The 26,254-nt window shown below is 41.2% G+C and overlaps 2 protein-coding genes across 2 annotated transcripts in view; both read left to right on the forward strand.

Moving 5' to 3' along the window:
- The window catches only part of LOC134620284 (uncharacterized), a 342,368-nt gene that overhangs the window by 307,199 nt on the left and 8,915 nt on the right, over positions 1-26,254 (forward strand). The window lies entirely within an intron of this gene.
- Positions 23,390-25,551, forward strand: LOC135932465 (protein NLRC3-like). Its single transcript, XM_065469949.1, has 2 exons — positions 23,390-23,612; positions 23,747-25,551. Exons 1-2 carry the CDS (start codon positions 23,390-23,392, stop codon positions 25,549-25,551), a joined length of 2,028 nt encoding a protein of 675 aa, XP_065326021.1.

Consider the following 26,254-nt stretch of genomic DNA (forward strand, 5'->3'; position numbering starts at 1 on the left):
ACGGTTGTTTATAGAACCTGCACCTTTGCACCCCGAAGACCCGTGGGGCTATGGATGCATGTTGCGAATGACCAGAGAAGCTGTGAGTACTGGCAACTGTACAATGTTGTCCAGTTTATTCCCACCGATTGACAAATACTCAAGAGCGGGACCATTTACACCCAGGAAAGACAATTATACGTGTTTTAAGTTTTCCACAGACAGAGTAAAATATAGGCTGGGGGAAATTGACCCAAGCTGGTGTTCTCTTACCCAGACAGGGAGAACCACGAATAATGCGAGTGCTGACACCACTGTGATTGGGATATGGGCTAGAAGTGGGTTGTATTATTATTGCGGAGAAAAGACGCTTTTGGTCCGTGTTCCTCTGGGGAGTGTGGGGACGTGCGCAATGGTCCGATTAGGAGCACCTCTTATGTTGATAGGAAAACAGGTGAAAGCCGTTCCGGAACGCAACACTCGCACCCTGGCGGCGAGGAGGAAAAGACATATTCTAGCCAAAAGGGAAGTGGCAGGGTGGAATGCTTTTGACCCTAGGACGGACTCACCCACCTGGATTGACTCTATAGGAGTACCCAGGGGTGTTCCTAATGAATACAAACTCGCAGATCAAATAGCAGCGGGGTTTGAAAATCTCCCAATAGTATCGGCTTTCTTTCCAGTGACCCCAAACAAAAATGTAGATAGGATAAACTATGTCCACTATAATGTGCTGAGGCTTTCTAACTTGACTCGAGATGGGATCGAGGGGTTGGCAGAGCAAATGGGTCCGACGTCATTAATGGGAGTGCAAAATAGAATGGCGTTAGATTTTTTGCTAGCCGAAAATGGGGGCGTCTGTTCGATGTTTGGTGATAATTGCTGTACTTTTATTCCGAACAACACGGCCCCGGATGGCTCGGTGACCCGAGCTCTGGAGGGACTCAGGACGCTGTCGAAAACCATGCACGAGCATTCGGGAATTGATAATCCGCTGGAGGGCTGGATGACTTCGGTGTTCGGACAGTGGAAGGGGTTTGTACTTTCAATTATGCTCTCATTAGCTGTTTTGGTGGGCATTTTGGTAACCTGTGGCTGTTGTCTCATTCCTTGTGCTCGAACGTTGTTGGAGAAGGTGATCACGAAGGCAGTGGATCCGGATGCGGAGGCTCACATGTCTATGATGCCATTGATGGACATGGAGGTTATTGTGGGGGATGAGGAGTGACACAGCACACTGTTTTGGCGAACTCTGCTTAGCAGAGTTCGAAAGGGGGAAATGTGGGGGGTGATTAACTGCCCCGGTCATTATCTATGTGCCCACCTCTAGTGAGAGCATGTTTCGCTTAGCAAGTTTCAAATGTTAGATGGTAAGTTACCTGAGCAAACATATTGGCAGCTTGGGGAGTACCCCTGAACATGGGAAATGATTTTAATCTTTATACATGATTGCATTTGTGCTTATTAAAGGAGCTGTGGCTCCTGGTCAAGTGAGGGTCAGAAACTCTTGGCGGACGTTAATGATCAGCCAATATATGGTGAGGGAGTGACGGGAGCATTGAAAGAAATGGCAACACACCTGCTTACATGTCAAATCTTTCAGTTATCATTCTATATTACTTATATGCTATTAGAGTTTTAAGTTTTAAGTGTGAAGTGTTATCATCCAGTGTTACTTTTATTCTTTAGAGCTAAGGTGTAGGGGTGGAGTTTTAAGTTTTGTCATTTTTATTACTTATATTCCTTTAGAGTTAAGTTTTAAGTTTTAAGAAGTAAGCAGTGTCGTTTATATTTTCAGCAGCTTTTTTGGAGTGTGACATTTAGCCTAGAAAACCACAAACGGTTTCGGTTGTATACGGCAGGCTTCAGGCCCCCAGAGAGGTGTGAAGTCATTTCGGGTGCAGACAGGTCATGACTTTTGCAATAGGTTGGAGACGAGAGGTGTTTTGCTGTAGTTGCAAAAGGTGCCTAGGCTGTCTGTGGAAACAGGAAGATGCTGGATAGGTCATCAAGATAAGAAGCGAGCTGGTGGGGACTAGACAATGTTCTTTTGAACTGTGTCAAAAGTTAAACTGAACGTTTGTGGTTTTCGGGTGACGTGGGTTTCACTGTATTTTTGCCTAACAGCAGGGGAGGGGAGGTACGGTTCTATTCTTATAAAATCTCTGTCTTTTCTTTGATTGTTCAGTTCTGTGTTGAAGTACTCAGCATCAGAACTCCATGCATGTGAACCAATAAATCTTTCGCTTTTGATCTTACCTCGTTGACCTGAGTTGTTTTTCTTAAGAGCACTCCACACTCCTTTTCCAATATTTTTGAACCTTAACAGATCCTTTGTTGTTCTTTTGATGCAGAGTTACATTATAAATAGAAAGAGTTATTTCAGAGTCTCATCAGTTTTCCTGCATGTCTTTATTGAACACATCAGCAGGGCTGAAGCTCTCATGTTAAACACACACTGATCTATGGACACGTTCATGTGTTTCTAACAGAACTAGGCTGTTATCAGCTGCACTAACATGATGTCACACACACTGAATGTAACAGTGACATCATCACACAATCAGCTGTGATTGTTTCACTGTCATCAAACTAGTCAACAGGAAGTAGAATCAATAGAAACAATTATTTACTGACAGCATGTCTGATGGAAATAAGTGCAGATTATGTATGAAGTATAACTGCACACAGTAACTGTGTTACAATAAGGACTTAACAGCGCCCTCTGCTGGAGTGTTTCAGTACTGCGTTAACTAGAATACACCACCTCCTCCTCCTCCTCACACCACCTGCTACAGCTCTACTCTTCTATGACTACAGTCATCCACAGCACTGATGTGAGGTCACATGGGTCATATGTAAGGAGCACAGAGACGTCCTAGCAGCTGACCTCAGGTCAGTTTAATGACTGTGAGCAGCAGCTGTGTTCTTGTCACTGTGACAGGGAGACACTCTCAGACACAGCGCTCATGTCAGCTTGTTCTCATGCAGGAGGATCAGGAGCTCCATGTTTGTCTTCATGTTTGAATCATGATGTGTTTGTGCCATCAGAGTCTGTCATGAGTACTCAGGGTTTCACAGCAGCTCTTCTGGATGCTGACGAGGACTCCAACCTCATGTTTCACCTCTCTGAGCTTCTGATGTCTGTGAACACTCGTGTTTCTTCTCTGGGCTCATCTGGACAAAAACACCTTTCTGTGTTTGGCTCCAGCCTCATTGTGACTGACAGGAAGTGTGTTATCCATGAGCTTCTTTGTTTCCTGCTGTGTTTCCTGTCTGTGGACAAACACGAGTGTTTCAGCTGAGGACTTGGTTCCTTCCACCTGTCCATACAGGACATCACGCTGTCTTTTCTCTTTAAATGCAGCTCCAGGTCCTTCCACGTGCTGTATTTGTGCAGTTTGTAGTGTGTCCTGGGAAACGTAGCACACATGGTGTTCTTCTGCTGTTTCCTCCTTTCACTGAGTGTGAAACACTGACGCTGTGCTGTTGTTCACAGAGCTGATTCTAGCTGCAGCTGGACTCTGTCAACTAACTGAATGTGTTGGTGCTGATCACGGGGAATCTTTCACATTTATTACAGGTAATAACTCTGATTTTTCTGTGTATTATGAACTAAATGTATCCTGATACACACAGAGATGGATGAGCAGAGGTCACATGATGAAAGAACAAACATGGAGTCTTTGATTTACTTAGATATTTATTGATGAATGCAAAAAAACCCTCAGACTGAAGACACCATAATAAATAAATAGATTGTGATGAATATGAATAACTGGAACAGTTTGCTGTGGTTTCTTCTGTTCCTGTCAGAAATAAGAGTCTGGCAGCACTTTGCTCTCCTTCCACATGTTTAAGGAGGAAGTGAAGAAGAGTGAGTGAGTCGTCTTCCTCTGTGGGCCCAAAATCAGGCAGCAGCCACGTATTTTTAAAAAACCAACACACTGCTTCAGAAACACTGAGTCCAGGTGACCAGAGTCATGTGATCAGTGAGGTCTGAAGCTGCTTCAGGAACACTGTAGCTAAACGATGCTAACACGTTTGACTGTATTGGAGCAAACAGCTGCTGAAGTTACAATTCAGTGAAACTGACATTGATCCTAGACAGTCGGCTACATCACTGGCAGCCTCTGGCTTTTCCTCACAGGAGGCTCGGCTGCCAATCAAACAACTAACTAACCAACATGTGGATCCTGGAATAATGGGAGCTTCCATCTTTGAAGGACTGAAGAGGAAGAAGTTCACAAGGAATCATTTAGAAGAGTTTCAAACATCAACTGATTGAATCCATGAATGTGAAAACGTGTTTGTGAGTGAAAGAGACAGACATGTACAGACTGAACTATCTGTTCAACAGTCAGAGTGTTTCTCTAACAGGAGACACTCTTTACACTCAGCACAGGGACACTGAGGAACCAGGAGACCTGAACCTAAACCCAGGATAAAGAGCAGTGTTGGGGAGTAACGGAATACATGTACCGCCGTTACGTATTTAGAATACAAAATATGAGTAACTGTATTCCGTTACAGTTACCGTTTAAAAAGGTGGTATTCAGAATACAGTTACTTTGTTGAAATAAATGGATTACACGGCGGTACTTTCCTGTTTCATATTCTCGCGGGTCAGGATTGTTTGGGTTTGTGTGACAGCTGTTCTGTTGTTCCAGGCGGCAGCGTTACGGTTGTCATGGTTACAGTGTGACGCTCTCTCTCTGCGTGTTTCCTGGGTGAGAGAGCGCCTTTTTGTTATTGTTGTGCTAAGCTAAAAGGCAGAATGCTACAGGCATGGCCCTAAAGAATGTAGCCTGATGGGCAGTGTAGTCCGTGCTGCAGGGAGAATGGACTGCCATACCCGTTATGTGTCTGTGAGCGAGGGAGGGAGAGAAAGGAAAAGTCCGAGCTGTATATAATAATAACCACTGCAGCCAAGAAGAGTGCCTGAGGAGCCCAGCTGTAAGTAAGCTATTAAGACTCGACTGTACACTGTGTTCATGTTTTCCTCCGCAAACAATAAGTTCCGTTGGAGCAGCCTTTCAACGCCTCTCTCTGTCTCCCGCAAGCAAAGTTGACCCAGACAACAAAGTAAAGCTATTTTTCGGCTACCAGCCCGACACAAACCCACCGTATTAGCCAGAGGTCCCTTTACTACGTTTCGGACCTTCAGTAACAGTAATAAATCACAGCAATAGTACATTCACGTAGTTGTAAACAGCATGATAATATATTAAGTAATCATTAAGTCATCATCTCATTGAGTAACGTAACGGAATACGTTACAGAATACATTTTGGGGCATGTATCCAGTATTCTGTAATGGAATACATTTTAAAAGTAACCTTCCCAACACTGATAAAGAGTTTGAGTGAATGTGGTGTTGAAGGTGTGGAGGTGGATCAGAGTGTCAGAGGAGACTCTGTAGAAGGACAGAGTGCCAGCAGGACAGTCCACATACACTGCTGCTCTGTTAGAGACAGAGGAGGAGGAGGAGGAGATGGATGTTTGCCTGTTATTGTGGTGGACAGAACGAGGACCATCATCAGAGCAGTACAGACTCCAGGACTGATCATTGAATCCAAACACACAGTCTTCACTGTCTTCTTTCCTTTTGATGCTTCTGTAACTCACTGATATAGAAACTATTCCTCTCCACTCGACCTCCCAGTAACAGCGACCAGTCAGACCATTTCTACACAGCAGCTGACGAACATCAAATCTGTCTGGATGATCAGGATATGACTGAACCTCCTCCACACGTGTCACCGTCCTGTTGTTGTCAGACAGTTGGAGGTCTGTGTTCATTGTGTTTGTGTCGATTGTGAGTTGACAGGAATCTGATGGAGAGAACAAACACAATCCAGCTGCAGTTATTGATCCATCATCTGTTCATTGATTGACACTTTGATGATGACTCCTGACATGATGAAGATGGTTGAATGTGTGCTGCTTTGTTTTCATGAATCCCATTAAAAACACACTTACACTTCCTCAGACCTGGTCTCAACCATCGGACTCCAGCAGGCTCCACCCTGAAAGGAGGAGGGGTCAGAGCAGCACAGTCAGCATGCACACATGGACATTACATGGCTCTCACACACACACTGTTACACACTGATAAAGGAACAGTCCAACATTTTTATGTGTATATATATATATATATATATATATATATATATATATACATATATATATGTATATACAACATAAATGCTACGGCAAGGAGGAGTCAGGACGCCAGGTCAGGGGGGAGATATCACCCCCACCCGAGATTGGGTACATAGCCCCAAGTGCGATAGGAGAAGGATCGTTGAGTGCGAGAGGAACTGACCTGAAAGATAGGATCATGGCTAAGCTTTAAACCTGCATCCCCCGTAGCTGGTTACCAAGATTACGTGAAGTACCCTCAGAAGGTCTGCTAGATGATGTTAATGCAGCACTACGGATGATACCTACAACCACAATTACCGACACTAACAAGCTGATCTACACTACGGCAGCAGTGATCAGTGAGATGCTTGGCTACAAGTTGAACAGCCACAAGGGGCAGTACCCTCTATGGAGAAGGAGGCTAGAGGGCAAGATCAAAGTACATCATGCAGTTTGTGTTTTGACCTCCAGAGGGCGACAAATCAGCACAGACAGAGAGCTCCATTCAAACTTTGCTGCCATCAGTAATAATTCTTCAAATCATCAGTGTTTGAGCAGTTATGATATCAGGGACAATCTAGACACGTGTGACAATACTGAACATGTCACATGACTCACCTTAAACATCATGTGATCCACTCTCAGTCTGCACTTTCATTCATGACTTCAACAGGTTGAAATGAGCTTTGAACAAACATTCAGTGAAATCTTTCATCACATTATTCATGTAAGCACCAGATGAACTTTGTACTAACAACATCTTGAGTAACAGAGTCTGAATGAAGCTCAGGTGTTGATGCTGCTAACTGATTGGACGGTTGGATTCAGCTCTGCTCTCAGTCTTTACTGCAGGTGAGTGCAGACCTGTAAAAATATTTTTATTATATTAATAATAACTGAATTTACTTTAAGATAAAAGGCATAATGAGAAAATAATGTGCACTTTAAATCTCACAACACAAACTACACAGCCATAAAACTTTGGTGTGGCATTATATTCGTTCACAAAAAAGTGCTCTTATTGTGGAAATCTACATCCTCCTCCCTCCCCATGTCCTGCTTCAGGTGGAGCCCCGCCTCCTTCCAGGAAGCAGCTCACCTGTGTGTCCGTGTTTAGTGTCCAGGTGTGGAGTGGAGCTTGTTGTTGGTGTGTGTGAAGAAACTGTAAGTTTGCTTTGTTTCCTCCTTTAATAGTTTGTCTTTAGCAACTTTACTGTTTGTTCAGCTCGTGTTTGATTTCTTCACACAACAAACTTTGTGTTTTTATTTCCGGTCTCTCTATTGAAGTCAGTGTGTAATTTTTTCCAACAAGGTTGAATGTGTCCGCCATTTTCTGTTAGTGTGTTTAATCAGAGAAATCAGAGACTCTGAACTGATGTTTCTATTTGCAGGGGCAAAATGAGACAGACAGCAGATTTTGTAAGTATTTACTTTGTGTAGATCTATGTTGGAGAGATTCGACATGTCGGCCTCTGATTAAAAACACTACTTCACACATTTGGCTCTGCTCCAACCGGAAGTAATGTTACAAAACACTCAGGTGTCAGAATAGTTCAATATAGTCATACTAAAACTAAAATAAGCTAATTTGAAAAGGAAAAAAAAAACTAAAAAAAGATTTTGAACTTGGAAAACTCTTAAACTAAATAAGATTTCACAGGAAATGTCCTTCTGGTCTTTTTTAGTTTGGTTAAAAAATGAATAAATCGAACTTCTTATGAAGCTTATTAGACATCTCTTTTGGTAGTGAAACAGGAGAGAAAGTATCCAAGATTATCGGCCGAGATGGGGTAGAAATCGTGTGTGAAGTGCTGAATGTGAAAAATTCATTCTCACGTCATGAATTTTTGCAAGCAGAAAAGAGAGAAAATTTTCACAGTCTTCGTTAGAAGACATAGGGGCTGCAGGTAGAGCAGTAACAATGTCACAGGGCTCGCAAAATCGCCAGCCCGACGTCCCGGGGCTAGCGAATTTTCCAGTCGGGCTACCAAAATCTATCTCTGCCCTGCCCGTCAGGCTATCATACGAAGGAAAATATATGTCAGTGCGTTATGTGAGTGTTTGTGTAAAGGCAGCAGGATATATATTTTAGTTCTGCTGAGCCAAATAAGACCGGTCAGGGTGAAGAAGTGACAGCCAAAGAAAAGCCGACGACAAAACGGAAAGGTTACAACAAATCAGACTATAAGGCAAAAAGAAAGTGCAGCTTTATGGTTTCATGGACAAAAGAATGTCTGTTGCTGCAATATGACTGCTAAATAACCAGGGGTGCACATAAGTGGTCCGCAGGTGCACATTCGCTGTCAAAATAAAAAAACGCGCACAAGATAAGAAGTTGCAACACGCGTTTGCGTACATAAGATTTTCTGGAGGAGGACAGACATTTGTTTAGAACTCTTAAAGATGTCGAAGAAGCTCCTTTAAGCAATTACTTTGGTGTTCCTCCACCTCCAAAGAAACGTCAGAAGGAGTCCGAACCACAAAAGAAGCGCGTATTCTCGGAAGAGTGGTTGCAGGAGGTGAGCTGGCTTCAAACAAGTGATGAACGCACAGAGATTTGGTGCAGAATGTGCCATGAAAATCCCACTCTAGCAGACAAAAACACTGCCTTTTATATGGACGCAAGCACGCGTTGGAACTTCTTATCTGGTGCGCGTCTTTTATTTTGACAGCGAATGCGCACATGCGGACCACTTATGTGCACCCTTGTAAATAACATAATGTTCTGCCGGGTGTGTTGTTGGTTTTCCCTCGATTTTTGAGTCGACAAGCGCCTTTGTTACTGGGACCAGTAATTTTAAGAAAGGCCCCCATTAGAACCCATGAGAAATGCAAGAAATGAATTATTGCTCAGTCTGCAATATCGTTCCCAGAACAAACACCAATTGCAAAGAACATACTAAAAATAAACCTGAAAATCTGTTTAGAACAGCGTACTATGTTGCAAAGAGTGAACTACCACTGGCAAAATTTAGCAGACTTTGCAAACTTCAAATAGCAAATGGCCTCGATCTTGGTTCCACTTACCTCTTACCCGTGACTTCAGTGGAAAATTCAATTTCAGGATCTGACACACACTGATTCATGTTCTACACAGTTCTTACAAGCTCATAGAAATTTCTGTATAATTAGAACCAAGTATTTGAGTTGATGATTGTAATTTTTATACAATGTTGTAATTTGTGTTTCAACAATTTTTTAATTAATGTTTTGTTTCCTTTACAATATTATACTTTAATGTATAATATTGTAAAGGAAACAAAACATCAATCAAAAAATTGCTCTCTTTTTTATTCGGGCTACTTAAATTTATTTTGGGCTACCACAAACTGAAGAGTACCTGCCCGAAAGGCTACCAGGGATTTTGAAATTTTGCGAGCCCTGTGTCACTAATGGTGTTGAAAGCACCTTAAGATTGCCTCTGCTTTTTGTAACTAAGTGTGAGAAATGGGCAGCCCTCGCATCTCTGATCACATAATTAAAAAAAAGCTTACAAGGTCCTTAAGATAGAGGAGGTGAACATTTAGATGAGTTTTTCTCCACCTGCACTCCGCTTTACGACAATCACGTTTTAGACAACAAATACTGTCATTTAGCCAAGGAGGAGATTTGGAGGCAGAAACACTCCTCTTCTTAACTGGACATATTTCATCTAAAATAGAAAGGCAATAATTATTAGTTCAGTTCAGTTCATTTTTATTTCAAACATTTGAAACATGTGCCTTCACAATCATTACAAAATATAATTTCATTAATTGTTTGAAAAGGAGTAGGCAGAAGTATTTACTTATTTGTCCCTACCCCCTCAAGTTTTACCTCTCATTCATTTAATTTTCTTTTAGTCTTAAATTAAACAAATAACATATGAAACAAAAGTAAAGCAAAACAAAACAAAGCGTACATAAATCAAAAACAAGAAATAAGCAAGCCCCACCTCTTTCATAAGAAAAATACAGAATGTGTATATTTGCAGATTCACACGTTATGGAATAACAAACAAACCAAAAAAACAAACAAAACAAAACAACCCAAAGAAGAACCACAACACCATTACCGTCCTGGGTTAACCCTGTTTTCTTCATTCTTATCCTTATTTAAAATTAGGTTTTTATATTTTATTTTAAACTGGTTTATGTTTTTACTTTCTTTTATTTCTTCTGTTAGACTGGTCTATAATTTAACTCCTGCAATTGAGATAGATGTACTTTTTAAAGTTGTTCTAGCACTTCGTATTTTTAAATTCCATTTCCCTCTTAAGTTATACCCACCTTCTCTTTCTATGAACAATTTACAGATTTCTTTTGGAAGCAATTTACTTCTTACTTTATACATTATTTGCGCTGTTTTAAGCTTCACCAAGTCTTAGAATTTAATAGCTTTCATATTGACAAAGAGTGCATTTGTATGGTCGCTGTACCCCACATTATTTATTAATCTAATGGCCCTTTTCTGTATTATAGTTATTGTTTGTGTGTTACTTTTGTATGTGTTTCCCCAGACCTCTACGCAGTAGCTCATATATGGCAGTAGTAAAGCACAGTATAAAATGTGCAGTGCTTTCTGATCCAACATATGCTTCGCTTTCCCCAGGACGGCAATGCCCCGTGCCAGTTTCCCCCGAACATAAGTAATGTGTGGCTTCCAACAGACCTTGTGGTCAATGATCACACCAAGAAATTTTATTTCATTTACTCTTTCGAAATATACATTGTAAATACACATATTTCTATTTTGATGTTTTTCTTTTGGTTTTCAAACAACATAAATTTGGTTTTATCTAGATTCCATGATAATTTATTTATATCAAACCATTTCTTTAATATCGTTAATTCCTGTGTGATCATCTCCAAAACCTGCGGCGATTCCACACCTGAACACAGTATATTTGTGTCATCTGCAAATATTACAAACTTTAAAATCTGCAATACTCTGCAGATATCATTTAAGTACATAATAAACATTTTTGGACCCAGTACTGAACCTTGGGGTACTCCACAAGCTATATCCATCAAATTAGATTTATATTCATTTATTTGTACATATTGTTGCCTATTCCCTACATAGCTTTTTAACCATTCCAAAACCACTCCCCTAAACCCGTACCTTTCCAGTTTTTTAATAGAATTTCATGATTAACAGTATCAAACGCCTTCTTTAGATCTAAGAAAACACCGAGCACAAACCTCTTATTATCCATACATTCCGTTATCTTTTCCATTAAATCTATCAATGCCAAAGCTGTTGATCTGTGGCTTCTGAACCCATACTGACTATCTGTCAGTAATTCATATTTTTCCACAAAACTGTCAAATCTTTTAATGAAAAGTTATTCCAGTACCTTAGAGAACTGGGAGAGTATTGACACTGGTCTATAGTTTGTAAAGTGATGCCTTTTTTGTAAATGGGAATAACTTTAGCAACTTTCATTTTTTGTGGAAAAACCCCTTTTTGAAACGACAAGTTAAATATGTATTTTAATGGTTTTACAATACCATCAATAACTGTTGGGTTAACTGTTGGGAAAACTGTTAAGGGTCCATAAATATAGGGAAGTAAATACAGGCGGAATGCAACTAACCACACAGGTCCAAAAGGTGAAGTCAAACGATGATTTTTAATGAAAGGACACGCGTGGGAGAATGAGCTGACTGTACGCAGACAGCATCACAATCTCAATCTCCAAACATCAGAATACAGTTTTTATCCATCAGAGTATATTTAGTGACGCCCCCTCATTGCATCAGTACATCAGCTTCAAAACCACAAATGTTCTATTTGACAACTTGAGACACCATCAAAGTACACTGGCCTCCATCCTCTCCTCTGTGATTTCCCGTAAGCCAGCTCAGCTCTCGCATCGTGCATCTGCGTCTTCATCAGGAAATATGCTCAACTTTCACCTATACCCTAACAGTGTGTGTGTATGTGTGTGTATGTCTGTCTGTGCGTGCACAGAGTGTGCATATGCTCTCTGCACCTCAGTTAACCTCAACTTAAACAACCAGGCTAAGGCCATCCTGTGTGGTGATCTTATCTTCTATGTAAAATGTATAAAACAAGTGTTTCAATCTAATACCACTACTTAAAACTTAATCAAAGCTTAATCAGAGATATAAATGCATAATAAAACAGGATGCTCAAAACCCCTTACAATCTGACTCTGCTTTTGGTTTCACTTTTGCAAAGCATGGGGTTTCCTGTCTCCCTTTTGCACAGAGTATACTCAACGTTCGGGCCTTTCTTTTATTTCTACTCTTAACACTGTCTTTACTGTTACCATATCAATATCATTCCAATCTGTACTGGTTTTGTTCTTAAGTCCTCTAACTATGTCATCAATCTCTTTCTCTTCCACTGCTCTTAAAAACATTGAGCTTCTATGCCTTTCAATATTTTCACCAGTGTCCCTTTCTATTCCATCAACCTTTAGTTATTCTGCCAGTTTTGGCCCTATATTTACCAAGAATTTATTAAAGCCATTTACTATCTCTTCCATGTTATTAATACTTCTTGTCCCTTTTAAAAAGTACCCAGGGTAATCATTATTCCTTGATTCATTTTTGATTATACTGCTTAATACTTTCCATATATCTCTTGTGTTATCTTTATTGTGTTCTAACCTTTTCATGTAATACTCTCTTTTACAGGATCTCATTATATTAGTTAATTTATTTTTGTAAGTTTTATACTTCCTTTCAGTTTCTATTGTTCTCTTTTTTATGAATTCTCGATATAGGATATTCTTTTTTTTTTTGCTGGCATTTTGTAGTCCTTTAGTCATCCATGGTCTTTCTGCATAGTTGTTTCCTGTTGATTTCAATTACTGCGCAGTTTTTATCAAGTAATGTGTTAAATGTTCTTAAAAATCCTTCATAAGCTTTATTAACTTCTGTTTGTTCATATACAATATTCCAATCTTGCGTTAAAAGTTCATTTTATTAAAAAGACTGGTTGAGAAATCAACACCATTTTGAGGAGATAGCTGTAAGTTAAAAGCATCCACAAATTTCTCTGCTGTGGAGGAGTTTAAGATGTGAGAGCTAATCATCCGTCTAACGGGGGACAAAGGCTCGTTAAAAGACAAATTAAAAACAATAACATAGTGATCAGAAACAAAAATGTCCTCAGAGCAAATAAAATCAATATTTAAACCCAAAGTAAAAACAAGGTCCAGTGTATGACCTTTGCTGTGTGTAGGACCGGACACATGCTGAGTAAAATGAAAACAATCCATAATGTTCATAAAGTCTCTGGCGTATAGGTTGGAGTCATCATCAACGTGTATGTTTAAATCCCCAACTATAAGCACCCTAGACAGCTTCATAGTAGCAGATAAGAAGTCACTGAGCTCCAATAAAAATAACCTGTTATCTCCAGGTGGACGATACACCACAGCACAGTAAAAGGATCCTTGTTACCAATTTTAAGCAGCTGCAGCTCAAACGAAAGGAAATGTCCAGTTTTCACGGAGAGGCAGGAGAAACGGTCCTGGAAAGCCACGGCAAGCCCACCACCCCGAACAGATAACCAAGGCTGGGTAATAAAAGTATAGCTATCCGGGCAGAGTTCAATAAGTGACGAATAGTCTACATCCCGCTGCCAGGTCTCAGTCAGGAATGAAAAATCCAGTTTTTTAGATAATATAAAATCATTCAACAAGAATGATTTATTACACAGAGATCGAGCGTTAAAAAGTGCCATATTCAGTGAGCTAGAAGCCTCATTATTTGCAGAGGCTCGAGTTAAGGGACGTAAATACACAGGGTTCAAGTCGTCACGTTCGTAGATTCCACTCACCGAGGGAAGAAAAAGCCAGCCCACAGAAGAGTCTGCATAAACGGTGGCATGGTCTCAAAGAGCCGGGCCCAGCGTGTCCAAACAAGGCCATGGAAAGCATGTCCCCCTCCAAGGGGCTTTTCTGAACACAGGAGGCAACGCATGCTTAACATTGCTTACCACCCAAACCACGTCGCTAGTAAAGCCTGAGCTTTAGCTGAAAACCTCCTCTTCTCCCTCTCCTTCTCCGGGTCTAGAAGAACCACCGAAATCGCAGAATGAGAATCCAGCTAACGGAGGAGAGTGGAAAATGACAGAGGACAAAGAGACATCGTGTGGCATCATAGAGGACCAGATGGATAGCAAAGCGATCATACACCAAGGCAACAAATACATCATTAAAACTGAATGAGAACAGTAGAGCAGAAATAAAACCCACAACAGTAGTAGAGCGCGACAAATTGCACCCAGCAGCAGCAGAACCAAACACAGGCACCATCATAACAGAAGCACATGAGGAGCAACTGGGGTGGGTAAGGGGGGTGAGAGGTGAGCCGATGTAGACACAACCATCTTGCCCTGCAGCTATTTGATCCAGCGCTGGGCCCAGACCCGCCGTCTGACCTCGGCCTTGGAGATAAGTGTTTGAAAGCGTTTGGAATCCAGGATAGGGGGTGCATAGGATAGGAACGAAGAGTCTAAACACACTCTGTTATCAGAGAGAAAGTTTTTGTCATCCAGCTCCAACCTTGAGACCACAGCTGGTGCCGGTATGGTAGCCACATGAAATGATGGTGCTTTCCTTGCATGTGCGAACAACTGCGTGTCAAATTTACAGTAGAACTAAATGTCCGTCAATGGTCTCTAAATCTCCCATTGGACAGCCGTGAGCTTCTCTGACATGTTATCAATTTTGCACTCAGGGGTCTTAGTCTACGTGCTCACGACCGCCTCGAGTTTCTCTAAGATCTTATCTGTGCTGCGTTCAGTGAGCACACTTTGAGAAGTCACTACTCGTCCCATCGTTTCAATCACAGCAGGCAGCCTTGTGGGGTTTTGAACAGCCATTTCCGCTTCCTTTATTCTTTGATGAGCCAGGGCCAAGCCAGCTCCAATCAGCAAGAACCCCGTTATCATAGTTCCGAAAAGGTAGATTTCTTCAGTGTCCTTGGTCGACAGTCCCGCCAGGCACACAACCCTTTCCTGTTCCTCCACCCGTCCATCGTGTATCCGTCAGGGAACGTCCCTCCAGGACACTCGGGCTCTCCCAAACCCAGACTTCTCATCGAGAAGAGGGTGTCAATTGCGTTCAGGGACCAGTTGATAAAATCCATAATTCCTCTTTTAGGTTTTAGAGAACAGACCGTGAGAGTATTCCAGGGTAAAAGTAAAAAAGTAGACGAGACTAGACAAGGACATGAGAAGCCAAGCAGGAAAGATAAGGGAGAGGGGAAAAAAAGTGTGACCGCCTTCGTCAGGAGCTTCCTCCAGATCTCCTGACTACAAACTCTCTCAGTACTGTTAAATCACGCCTCAAAACCCATCTATTCTGAAATGCTCACCCGTTATCATGATTCCATCTCAGTCTATTTTTACCTTGTTTAATTCAATTCAATTCAATTCAATTCAATTTTATTTATATAGCGCCAAATCACAACAAAAGTCGCCTCAAGGCGCTTTATATTGTACAGTAGATAGCACAATAATAAATACAGAGAAAAACCCAACAATCATATCATATGACCCCCTATGAGCAAGCACTTTGGCGACAGTGGGAAGGAAAAACTCCCTTTTAACAGGAAGAAACCTCCGGCAGAACCAGGCTCAGGGAGGGGCGGCCATCTGCTGCGACCGGTTGGGGTGAAAGAAGGAAGAAGGTTTAGCTTTTATACTTTCATATTTAATTCAATTTACCTTATATTTTTATTTTTACTATTTTTTTTGTCTATTGTAAGGTAACCTTGAGGGTCTTTAACCCTTTAAGATCAGTCAGAGCAAGCACGCTCCTTTTTGCGTAATTATTTCTAAAGCCCGGTAGAATTGCAGCATAAGGTAGCACAATAATTTTTTTTGCCTATGAAACCGGAGGAGTTGTACTTACATCGTATGCCATCAGCTTGTCCTAGGCCACAGTTTCCTTCCACATATAGCTTAGAAAAAATTGCATAAAAAGCACTTGCAGCAACAAACTATCGCATGTCCGCCATTACCTGCCTAAAACTGGAAGTGACACCATTTTTGCGGAAAATGTAGTTTGTTTGTTTTTTTACATTGAGGGCCTTATAAAGCTATACTGGTGTTTTTAAATTTAATGTTTGACTTTTCTGTATATTTTCAATTTTTTTGTAGTTTATTGCACTTTTTTGCAATTTATGTAGTTACTATGGACTTAATGCATACATATTAAAATAAAAATTTGGGCTATAATGGTTGTATTGGTGTATAGCAACTTGAAATGCCCCCAAAGATGGCACTACAGCTAAGGTAAGTTCTGGCCCAATCTTATAAACAGTACATTTGCATAATGACTGAAACCAGCCCACTGAAGAAACAAAGGATCAGCCCACTGAAGGCCCTTTGTTCCTTCAGTGGGCTGGCCACTGAAGGAACAAAGGGTATTATTGTATGATCTACTGTACAATATAAAGTGCCTTAAGATGACTGTTCTTGTGCTTTGCTGTTACATCACACAAACAGCACAAATCTGCCGCTCCATAGTTCATGGTAACGGACTCACAGCTGGACCAACGAGGCCGAGTGTGTCCGCCACTCTGAGCTACGTTACTGTTTGTGTACTTATAGTTTGTACTTTGTGAGCTCTTGGTTCTATGGTAGGTCTTAAAGGGTTAAAGGTACTTATAAATAAAATTTATTATTATTAATAGTTTAAATTAAAGCCACACAATCAGAAAACACCAGTCTGACATTAACTGAATTTAAGAAGAAAGTTCTCTTACTGTGAAAATCTGCTGCCTCTAACAGCCTCTTGTTGGCTGGTCACATTAATCCTGAACTTGCAGGCACTTAATGGATGGAAGAAGCTTCTCATAACCAGTAAATCGGTGTGTGTACAGGAAACTCAGTATGAATAATTATTGTGAAGCGTTTAACTCTTCTGATCCTCTTTGAATCATGGATCAGCTGAAATATTTGAAAATGTTGTTCAGACTGACATTTGGACAGCACACATGATTGAAAGGAGGATTTCAGTTGATGTGCACATGAATGATTTGTGTTTCCTCTGCAGGTGAAGGTAGAAAGTGTGTGTGAGCTGAATTGAGCAGCATGGATCAGTGTGAGGACAGAGAGGAGGGAGTCCCTCCCTCTAAAAGCACTCTGTGTGGGGAACATGAGAGCCAGACCAAAGCTCAGAGGTGAGATGACCATCTCTAACTGTCCATGACTCTTCTCCATGTCACAGCTCAGCACTCACATCACTGCTCCATCATTATTCACAGGAACCCACCTGGACCTCCACCCAGCTCTGTGTCCTGTAAGAGTGATGGGTCTAAAGATAACACTATTATTACTTTTGAAGTGCAGCATCCGTCTGCTGCAGAGAGGTGAGCTGTTAGTAACATGAACTCCTTCTTTTAACTGCTTGATGTTTATGCATATAAACTTCAGTGCAAACACGTCATTCCCTCAATCCTATTTAAAGTGTCTCTTAAAAACAAGCCTTTGGTTTTTGATCAACTGAAGATCCACAGTTAACAGTTAAGCAAACAGTTAAGTGATGCTCATTCTCATGTTTTCTTCTATCAGTCATTTTGTGCTGTATGTTGGAGCAAGTTAGAGGAGGTAACACTAACTTTGCTGCACAGATTTCACTTTTATTCATAACACTCAGAGCATCAACAATGGCCCAAACACTGGTTATTTAACTTCTACAAACTAAAGTCACTCTCCACTTTTCTCTAGTTTTCTGAAAATCCATCAAATAAAAAATCAAACTACAATCTGCTAAAATGTAGAAAAAAAACGTTTTGAGGTATGTTAAATCATACAGGTAAGTAAATCCCTAAAAGTTGAATCTGTTCATCTCGACGTAGCGTTTTGTGGGAGAAACATTTCGTCACTCATGCAAGTGACTTCTTCAGTCTCAGCTGACTGCAGGTTTCCCCAATCTTATAAACAGTACATTTGCATAATGACTGAAACCAGCCCACTGAAGGAACAATGGGCTGGGAGGTCAGGTCCTTGATCATTAATATGCAAATTTTCACGACCATTGATCAACAACCAATGATCAAATGGTACTTATGGCCATTGATCAGTGGTCATTGATGTTGTTCTCAGACAACATGGCCATTGTGGGTCAGTTGTCGGAGGGAAACAAACTGGAATACAGGGGGGGTCATCAGCTGGTGTAAACAGAACCATTTTCACTTCAGTGCCAGCAAGACAAAGGAGCCTATTACACCAGTGAACACCCAGGGTTTGGACATCGAAATGGTGGAGGAGTACAAATACCTGGGTGTTCACCTCCATAACAAACTGGACTGGTCCACAAACACAAATGCACTTTACAAAAAGGGTCTCAGTCATCTCCACCTGCTATGGCGGCTGAGGTCGCCGTAGCAGGGTGTTCAGCTCCATTCCCACAACATTACTGGGATTACGGATCAGTTTATTGAGTCTGTTGGCATCTGTGAACCTCAGCCTGCTCCCCCAGCTCCCCAGCGTACAGGATTCAACTGGCCACAACAGACTTGTAGAAAATCCTTAGCATTGTTCGGCAGATGTTGAAGGACCTCAGTCACCTCAATAAATAGAGATGACTCTGGCCCTTCCCACACCTACCCACCGGATCAGGCTGTACCCTCTACCTCACCACTGCCTCCCAGAAAAGGGGAGAAGAGTGGAATAATTCTTTTCTCTCACGGTTAGCTGACTGCCTTAGCTTCCCAAGTGATGTCAGCCCTTTTTAACCATAGCCAGAGACTGCACCTCTCAGCAGTGTTAGCTAGTTCTTTTATAGCCTGCTAATGCGCCTATCCTCTGATCCCAATCTTTCTAATATCCTTGTATAATTTTTACATATGTCCGTATAATTTTTCCATACATATTTATCAGTTCAATTCAATCAATAAAACTTTATTGATCCTGAAGGTTGACCGCGAAGGAAATTTATGTACATATTTATGCATATGTGAAATTCCATTGCTTATGTGTCTTACTTTTATAATTTTATATTCCCCTTGCTACAAGAGCTGTGTAACCCTCCAAATTCTTCATCCTTGGGATAATAAAAGTTTATTCTATTCTATTATTCCTGACCCAACCCCATTTCCTGTGAACCACTGCGTAATGACTTACTTGAAGTGTGGTTTGGTCTCAGGGGGATACGTCTCATCTTGTGCCATGGCCTTGGTGTAGAAAGCTGTTACACATGTCTAGAGCAGAACAAAGACCTGTGACTTGTGGATACAACCTCTCTGGGCTCTGTAGTGTATCCTGCCTCTTTTCTAAGTCTGTGTCTAGTTTTGCTGAGTTCTGAGATTTAAACTGGTTGGTACCTGTATGGCTTACTACCAGGAAACAGCAGAGTGGACTCCCAGTGATCCAGATTGGAATTCAGCTTTATGTGAAATGTATCTGGAGCCTGAGGTCAAGACTGTAAGGTATAAGATTTCTATTGGAGATGCGGTTTAAATCTTTAAAAGCTTTCAAGATCTCTGAGGATTGGTGCTCAGCACAACACTGAAACTCAAAGAAAAACACTAAGCTGAGCTGGTGATCGTCAGTGGGATCGTCCGGACTGGTGAACACTTACAGCTACGCTGAGTTATCTGTATCTGTGCTTGAACTAATTCTTCATGATTCCTCTACAGTGTGGACCAGGAGAAGTCAGAGGTCCCCAGTGGTCAGTCTGCCCAGCACCTGGACTCCATATTTATGGTCTGTACATGTACAACAACTACTTTGCTCTTTATTGTCATAGTAACAAAATTTAACGCAAGAACGAGACTCACTGAATTCAGTAATATAAATAAAGTATGTTATAGAAATAATAAAACAGTTCATTCCAGTCATGGGTGCATTTAAAAAGTCCATTACTCTACATTAAAAGTCCATCAAAGTGCACATTGTGATTCATTCCTGTAATTCTTGCATGTGTTGTGTTGAATCTTGTGCTGTGTGTGTTAATGGATCGCTAAGTGTTACCTTAATTGTAACAGTTCAAACATATGATGGGTTGGATGAGATGAGTCTATTATTTCTGGCAATGTGTGGATGAGTTGTCGTCCATGGCAGGTAGCTGCTGGTTTGTGATGTTTTTTGTATTTTTTTTATCCCTCAGCTTTAAAAGGCTGTGGGTTATCTTAAACCTGCCAAGTTTGTGTCACTTGAGAAAGAGGTGACTTAAGAGCTTCAAATTGATACCATAGTTACATCTAATAAAATACTTGTATTATTGCAAATTCCTTCACCTCAGGGTCAGAGTTCATATGTCCATAGTCTTTCTTTCTGCTGCGGACAAATCTTAACTTTGGCAGTAAGTTTTGATTTATTTAAGACATGGTCTGTTGACTAAAATGTCATTTAATTTTAGTCATAATTTAGTTATCTAAGTTCTTTTAGTTGACTAAATTTAAAGTTGATTCCACTGATTAAAATATAATATACATCTAACAAAAATGTCTTGTTTTCTTTGACACTAAATGTGAAATGTGTGCATATGTCTGCTCTTCCCTTCCTCATAGACATTTTGTCAACAGTGAACTCGACAAGTATCCTCTCTGACTGCAGTCTGTTGAGAAGTATCAAACGCACAGGAAGATGTTGTGTTGCATACTGAGGTCGGATATATGCCATGTTGCTCCAGGTGGTGTAGCACAGTCTAGGGTAGTCATTAATTGCATCTATAGATCTGTTGGTCTTACAGGTATAATGGTGGGGGTTCTGACTACCTTCCCTCTCTTTGTTACCATCTGACTACACCGCTCCAGTCCGAAATACATTCCAATGTCATTGCTGTATAGCCTGGTGGTGTGGATCAGTGAATCGATTTGTCGTTTACTCTTGGCGCACAACTTGATGTCATCCATGTACAGGAGGTGGCTGACAGCTGCAGGCCAGTATCCATAGCCAGTCTTGTTAATGATCTCACTGAGAGGATGCAGGTCTATGCAGAACAGCAGTGGGGACAGAGCATCTCCTTGGTAGATCCCGCACTTGATGGTGACTTGTGCTATGGGCTTAAAGTTGGCCTCCAGTGTTGTACGCCACATCCCTGTTGATCGTGTATAATTCTAGGGTATTCCAGGATCCAGGTGTGGGGCATAGAGTCATGGGCCTTCTTGTACTTTGGACACAAGCAGAGGACTTTGTTCGATCTCGTGCACGATGGAGAGATCTGTGAGGAGCAGCGTTCCTTCCGCTCAAACCCCAGTCGCTCTCGTCTGCTCCCTAGTAACACTGCTCTTTATTGCGGCTACATGACTATCCATAAGTTCATTAACATATGATGTCTTGCACAGGCATACATGTGAACAAAGAGTGCCTTGTCTGTGTGTACGTATAGGTGTGTGTGTGTGTGTGTGTGTGTGAGCGTGGGGGGTGTCAAGACCCTGTGAACAACTCCCTAAAGCTGGTGTCAGGAGTCCAGCGGTCCACCTAAACAAAAGGCACTCATGCTCAAACAGATACAAAGTAGGTGTCCTCCTATACCATAAATCAGAAAGACAAGGTGTGACCTCTCTCATGACCTTAAGATGTGCGTGTATGCCAGAGTGCTCTGGGAGGCACACCGTCTTTGTAGACTGCTAAGGATGAGACATCCTATCAATATGCAATCGATTATAAAACTCTAAGCATATATGAGTATATATTTCTAAGCATAAATAACAATCAACAATATAAACCTAACACATTGTTCTTTTAGTGATTCCAAGTTCTGGTTTAGAATATCTTGTCCGGGCTTCCTGACTCAAAGAATTATAGAAAACCCATTATCTGTGTGTAAGCGTGTTTGCAATTGTGTACTCTACGTAATTCTTACAATATATCAGTCCGGACAGTCACACCGAACAAAGCTTTTGACCTTCAAAAGACTGAGTGCCAACTCATATGAGCAAATAACAAATTTCCCACATGTGGGACTAATAAAGGTTATCTTATCTTATTTGCAATGTGTATATGAAAATGATTTAAACACCTTTATTTAGTAGAACAATCAAAAATTTTCAACCCTAACACAACCTAGTGTTGTGTTTTGCGCCTCTGTTATTTTTGCCATATTTTGCCATATTTAATAATACTATAAACATGATCAAGTGTGTTGTTTCCCCTCATCAGACAGTGGACATTCAATTCATTTCACTTTTCTTTATACAGTGCAAAAATCACAACAACAGCCACCTCAAGGCGCTTTATATCATAAGGTAGACCCTGCAATAATACAAAGGGGGAAAAAAGAAAAAGAATGATATGTTTATAAAATGTTTGGAGGACACTCTTTAAATTGACTTTAAATAGAAATATTCTGCTAACACAAAATCCATCAGGATAGTTCATAGCTTCTGCGGCGTTGGGATGCAGAGGTATGAAAACAGCAGTAAGATTGACAATGTTAAACTTAAGGCATACACTCAAAGTCCAGGGAGCAATAAGTGTTAATTATTACATTGTATGTTCACCAGTTATGAGAGTAAAAACAGAGCCCCACCACCACTGCACATTTTGTAGTCTCATTTTCCTGCCCACTGGATGTACTAAGCAGCCTTCTACCTTAATAGGCTCTGTTGGTATGCTTGATTTGAGCCATGTCTCTGTGAATAACTTGACAGCAGTCCTGGATTTGGCAAGTTACAATTTCTCAGTTTTGCAGGAGAGAGAGTGTGTATTTGTGACATCGAGGCCAGGTAGTTTGGGCCTGTGTGGCTGGCTACATAGCCTACCTACAGGAGCCTACACTCCTAATAGTGGCAAATATAGTGCTCTGCACCTGTTGCTCTTAGAATTGAAGAAGCTTCTCAGATGAGAAGTAAAACGTCTTCAAGAGACAAAACGGAAAGAAGTCCAGACACATACGTTCCAAGCTCCTTAGACTATGATGACCTGGATCACTGAAAACCTCCAAGACACCTAGCTTAGCTTATATCCCCATTTGGCAACCTCATTTCTGCTTTCTCTCTCTACACTGCCTCTGTCATCTGCCAGGATAGTAATGCATGGAGGAATAAGTCGAACACATGGTTTCCTGGTATCGAACCAATGGAAAGCAGCAAGCATGGTGACTGTATGTTGTGTATGTCTGTATACGTGACCCTCACTAAAAAGCAAACTAATAGAACTAACAGGAAACTCCTCACAGAGCAAAAATAAAAATGGTGGGCAACTGCAAGTACGCGAGCCATCATTTTTGATCAATAATTTTACATCTATTTTGTTCACAGTCATCTCCATGCTGCTCTTTGTAGATCAGTGGATTGTCAGTGTTTCCAACATGGATTTGATGTTTGGCTCCAGGATTTTAGTCTGAATGGGTCATATTCTGTTCCAGCTGCTGGAGGACAACATCATCACTTTTGTGAAGAACGAGCTGAAGAAGCTTCAGAAGGTTCTGAGTCGAGATTATCCAGAATGCTTAGAGAGTCAAAGGGAGGATGATGAGCAGAGGAGCAGCAGAGAGGCATTTGTGAAGATCACAGTGGACTTCCTGAGGAGACTGAAGCTTGAGGAGCTGGCTGACCATCTGCAGAGCAGTAAGAGGATTTCTATAAAGATTTGAGCTGTGCATGATAAATGGAAAATGTATTAATGCCTCAAAGGATGAACCAACATATATCAATTTGCACTTGGTACAATATTTAAGGATTTCTCTCTTTTGTTCTTTTAGAATGCCTTATTGGAGCTTTTCAACGTGATCTCAAGTCTGTCTTGAGGAAGAAGTTCCAGTGTGTGTTTGAGGGGATCGCTAAAGCAGGAAACCCAACCCTTCTGAATCAGATCTACACAGAGCTCTACATCACAGAGGGAGGGACTGCAGAGGTCAATGATGAACATGAGGTCAGACAGATTGAAACAGCATCCAGGAAACCAGACAGACCAGAAACAACCATCAGACAAGAAGACATCTTTAAAGCCTCACCTGGAAGAGATGAACCAATCAGAACAGTGCTGACAAAGGGAGTGGCTGGCATTGGGAAAACAGTCTTAACACAGAAATACACCCTGGACTGGGCTGAAGACAAAGCCAACCAGGACATCCAGTTCATATTTCCATTCACTTTCAGAGAGCTGAATGTGCTGAAAGAGGAAAAGTTCAGCTTGGTGGGACTTGTTCATCACTTCTTTACTGAAACCAAAGAAGCAGGAATCTGCAGCTTTGAAGGCTTCCAGGTTGTGTTCATCTTTGATGGTCTGGATGAGTGTCGACTTCCTCTGGACTTCCACAAAACTACAATCCTAACTGACCCTAGAAAGTCCACCTCAGTGGATGTGCTGCTGATAAACCTCATCAGGGGGAAACTGCTTCCCTCTGCTCGCCTCTGGATAACCACACGACCTGCAGCAGCCAATCAGATCCCTCCTGACTGTGTTGATGTGGTGACAGCGATCAGAGGGTTCACTGACCCACAGAAGGAGGAGTACTTCAGGAAAAAATTAGGAGATGAGGAGCAGGCCAGCAGGATCATCTCCCACATCAAGACATCACGAAGCCTCCACATCATGTGCCACATCCCAGTCTTCTGCTGGATCACTGCTACAGTTCTGGAGGATGTGCTGGAAACCAGAGAGGGAGGACAGCTGCCCAAGACCCTGACTGAGATGTACATCCACTTCCTGGTGGTTCAGGCCAAAGTGAAGAAGGTCAAGTATGATGGAGGAGCTGAGACAGATCCACACTGGAGTCCAGAGAGCAGGAAGATGATGGAGTCTCTGGGAAAACTGGCTTTTGATCAGCTGCAGAAAGGAAACCTGATCTTCTATGAATCAGACCTGACAGAGTGTGGCATCGATATCAGAGCAGCCTCAGTGTACTCAGGAGTGTTCACACAGATCTTTAAAGAGGAGAGAGGACTGTACCAGGACAAGGTGTTCTGCTTCATCCATCTGAGTGTTCAGGAGTTTCTGGCTGCTCTTCATGTCCATCTGACCTTCATCAACTTTCGACTCAATCTGCTTGATAAACAACAAAAAATGTCCCTGTGGTCTAAATTACTTAATACTCAAAAACTACAATCTCTCCACCAGAGTGCTGTGGACAAGGCCTTACAGAGTCCAAATGGACACCTGGACTTGTTCCTCCGCTTCCTGCTGGGTCTTTCTTTGCAGACCAATCAGACTCTTCTACGAGGTCTGCTGACACAGACAGGAAGTAGCTCACAGACCAATCAGGAAACTGTCCAGTACATCAAGAAGAAGCTCAGCGAGAATCTGTCTGCAGAGAAAAGCATCAATCTGTTCCACTGTCTGAATGAACTGAATGATCGTTCTCTAGTGGAGGAGATCCAACAGTCCCTGAGATCAGGAAGTCTCTCCACAGATAAACTGTCTCCTGCTCAGTGGTCAGCTCTGGTCTTCATCTTACTGTCATCAGAAAAAGATCTGGATGTGTTTGACCTGAAGAAATACTCTGCTTCAGAGGAGGCTCTTCTGAGGCTGCTGCCAGTGGTCAAAGCCTCCAACAAGGCTGTGTAAGTAAATATGTGATCAGTCTTTTTGTCATATTTAAAACATTTATTCTACTTAACAAAAAAATAAGCATGGACAATTTAAAATCTAAAACTGTCCAACAGTTGCTCTAAAGCTGTTAAATGAAATGACTAACAGTATTTGTCATAAAGCATGTGATATTTATGCTTCATGTCAGGAAACGCTGTTAGTGTTTCTGAAACATTTATGCGTGTTATTACTTAATAATGAACCACTCTGAACCAGCATATGGTGGTCTCATTCTAACTGATTCTTAATGCTCAAAAACAAATACAAATGAAATAATTAAAAAAAAAAAAGCCTGTCATGTTTGGTTCATCCCAAAAGCAGTTGGAGTAATCCTCCTTTATATTATTTTACTGTTAAACAAATTTTACTGCAGCTCCAGTCTAATCCTTCAGGAACCTTCTTCAGGTTTCCTTGCCTTAGGTTTTTTCACTCTTGATTTTTCTCTAAGTCTTTCATTCTTCATTTCTAATGGACTACAGTGTTATAAATAATTCTTCGATTTCTGTTTGTGTTGTAGCTTTATCACAATTACATGTTTCAAATCATCAAACACATTTTAATGCTAGAAAAAATAACCCAAGAAACTGCAAAATGTAGTTTTTACATGATGATTTAAATTATCAAGGAAACAAAGCTATCCAATTGCTGTTTTGAAAAAATAAATAAATAAAATAAAAAC

The sequence above is a fragment of the Pelmatolapia mariae genome, linkage group LG3_W, assembly GCF_036321145.2.
Source record: "Pelmatolapia mariae isolate MD_Pm_ZW linkage group LG3_W, Pm_UMD_F_2, whole genome shotgun sequence".
In the NCBI taxonomy this organism is placed as follows: domain Eukaryota; kingdom Metazoa; phylum Chordata; class Actinopteri; order Cichliformes; family Cichlidae; genus Pelmatolapia; species Pelmatolapia mariae.

What these genes read in the sequence shown, in the direction of transcription:
- LOC135932465 (XM_065469949.1), top strand. Translation starts at nt 23,390, where the DNA reads ATGGGTCATATTCTGTTCCAGCTGCTGGAGGACAACATCATCACTTTT. An exon ending in GGCTGACCATCTGCAGAGCA is followed by an intron (nt 23,613 to 23,746) that starts GTAAGAGGATTT and finishes TTGTTCTTTTAG; the next exon opens with AATGCCTTATTGGAGCTTTT.